The following is a 787-nucleotide window of genomic DNA, read 5'->3' as shown; positions in this document are numbered from 1 at the left end:
GTACCGGCAGCCTGGGATGCATCCAGCATCTTTCCAGGAGTGCCCTCGGAGATTTTCCCTTCTCCAGCGCTACTGATAACCCAGCGCTGGAGGAAAACTGGGTGCTCCTCCTGCATCCCGCGAGTGCCTCGTCTGCTGGCTGGGCTGCAACCCTCATTAGCTACACCCAGGGCAAATTAAGAGCGTGGATTGGTGTCGGGGTGCTGGAGAGGAGCGGACTTTGCCCTTGCCCTGGAGATAAACGCTCCCTTTCCGCCCACGGTGTCTGCGTGGGCTCCCAAGGAGCAGAAAGTTTGGGGCGGTGTAGGGCTTTATCACCCGTGAGCTTGGCTCCCACTGGGGTGGGGATGTGGGTGGGACCTGGGGTCCCTTCCCAGGGCAGGTCTCTGGACATCCCAGCTCTCACTTGGCTGTTCCCAGCTTTTGGCTTGGCTGCATCTGCCAAGGAAGGAGAGAAATCCCAAATTCCTTCGGTGACACATTGTCCACTGTCCCTCCCTCAGTGACGTTTCAGGGCACGAGACCTTCTCCCCTCGTCGTTCCCCTAGCCCCGCTCTAGTGGGCGATTAGAGGGGGCGGGTGGCTGCCTCCTTTGCAAAACTCGCTTTTCTTAACCAAAAACCCTCTTGTATCTGGGGAAAGGAAGCTCCGTGTGTCCCCGGATCTGAACCTGGGTGCGTGGTCTGAGCAGCGGCTCCTGCAAGGGGCAGGGATGGGAGGCAGCAGGGTGGGCTGGTGGGGAGCAGGAGCCGGCGTCTCCCCCCTCCGATGGAGCCGGTTGCTCTTT

At 60.5% G+C, this 787-nt stretch overlaps 1 protein-coding gene across 1 annotated transcript in view; it reads left to right on the top strand.

Moving 5' to 3' along the window:
- Positions 1-787, top strand: part of LOC104515111 (polypeptide N-acetylgalactosaminyltransferase 6-like) — a gene marked incomplete at both ends in the record, with an annotated part of 3,439 nt that overhangs the window by 460 nt on the left and 2,192 nt on the right. The window contains one exon of the mRNA XM_010158969.1: positions 777-787. This exon is cut by the window's right edge and continues 166 nt beyond it. Within this exon, the coding sequence (XP_010157271.1) occupies positions 777-787 (11 nt within the window). The remainder of the gene's footprint in view (positions 1-776) is intronic.

This window comes from Eurypyga helias, unplaced genomic scaffold (genome assembly GCF_000690775.1).
Source record: "Eurypyga helias isolate BGI_N326 unplaced genomic scaffold, ASM69077v1 scaffold39450, whole genome shotgun sequence".
Lineage (NCBI taxonomy): Eukaryota > Metazoa > Chordata > Aves > Eurypygiformes > Eurypygidae > Eurypyga > Eurypyga helias.
The sequence above is the reverse complement of the archived record's forward strand: the minus strand, read 5'-3'. Positions and strand labels throughout refer to the sequence as shown.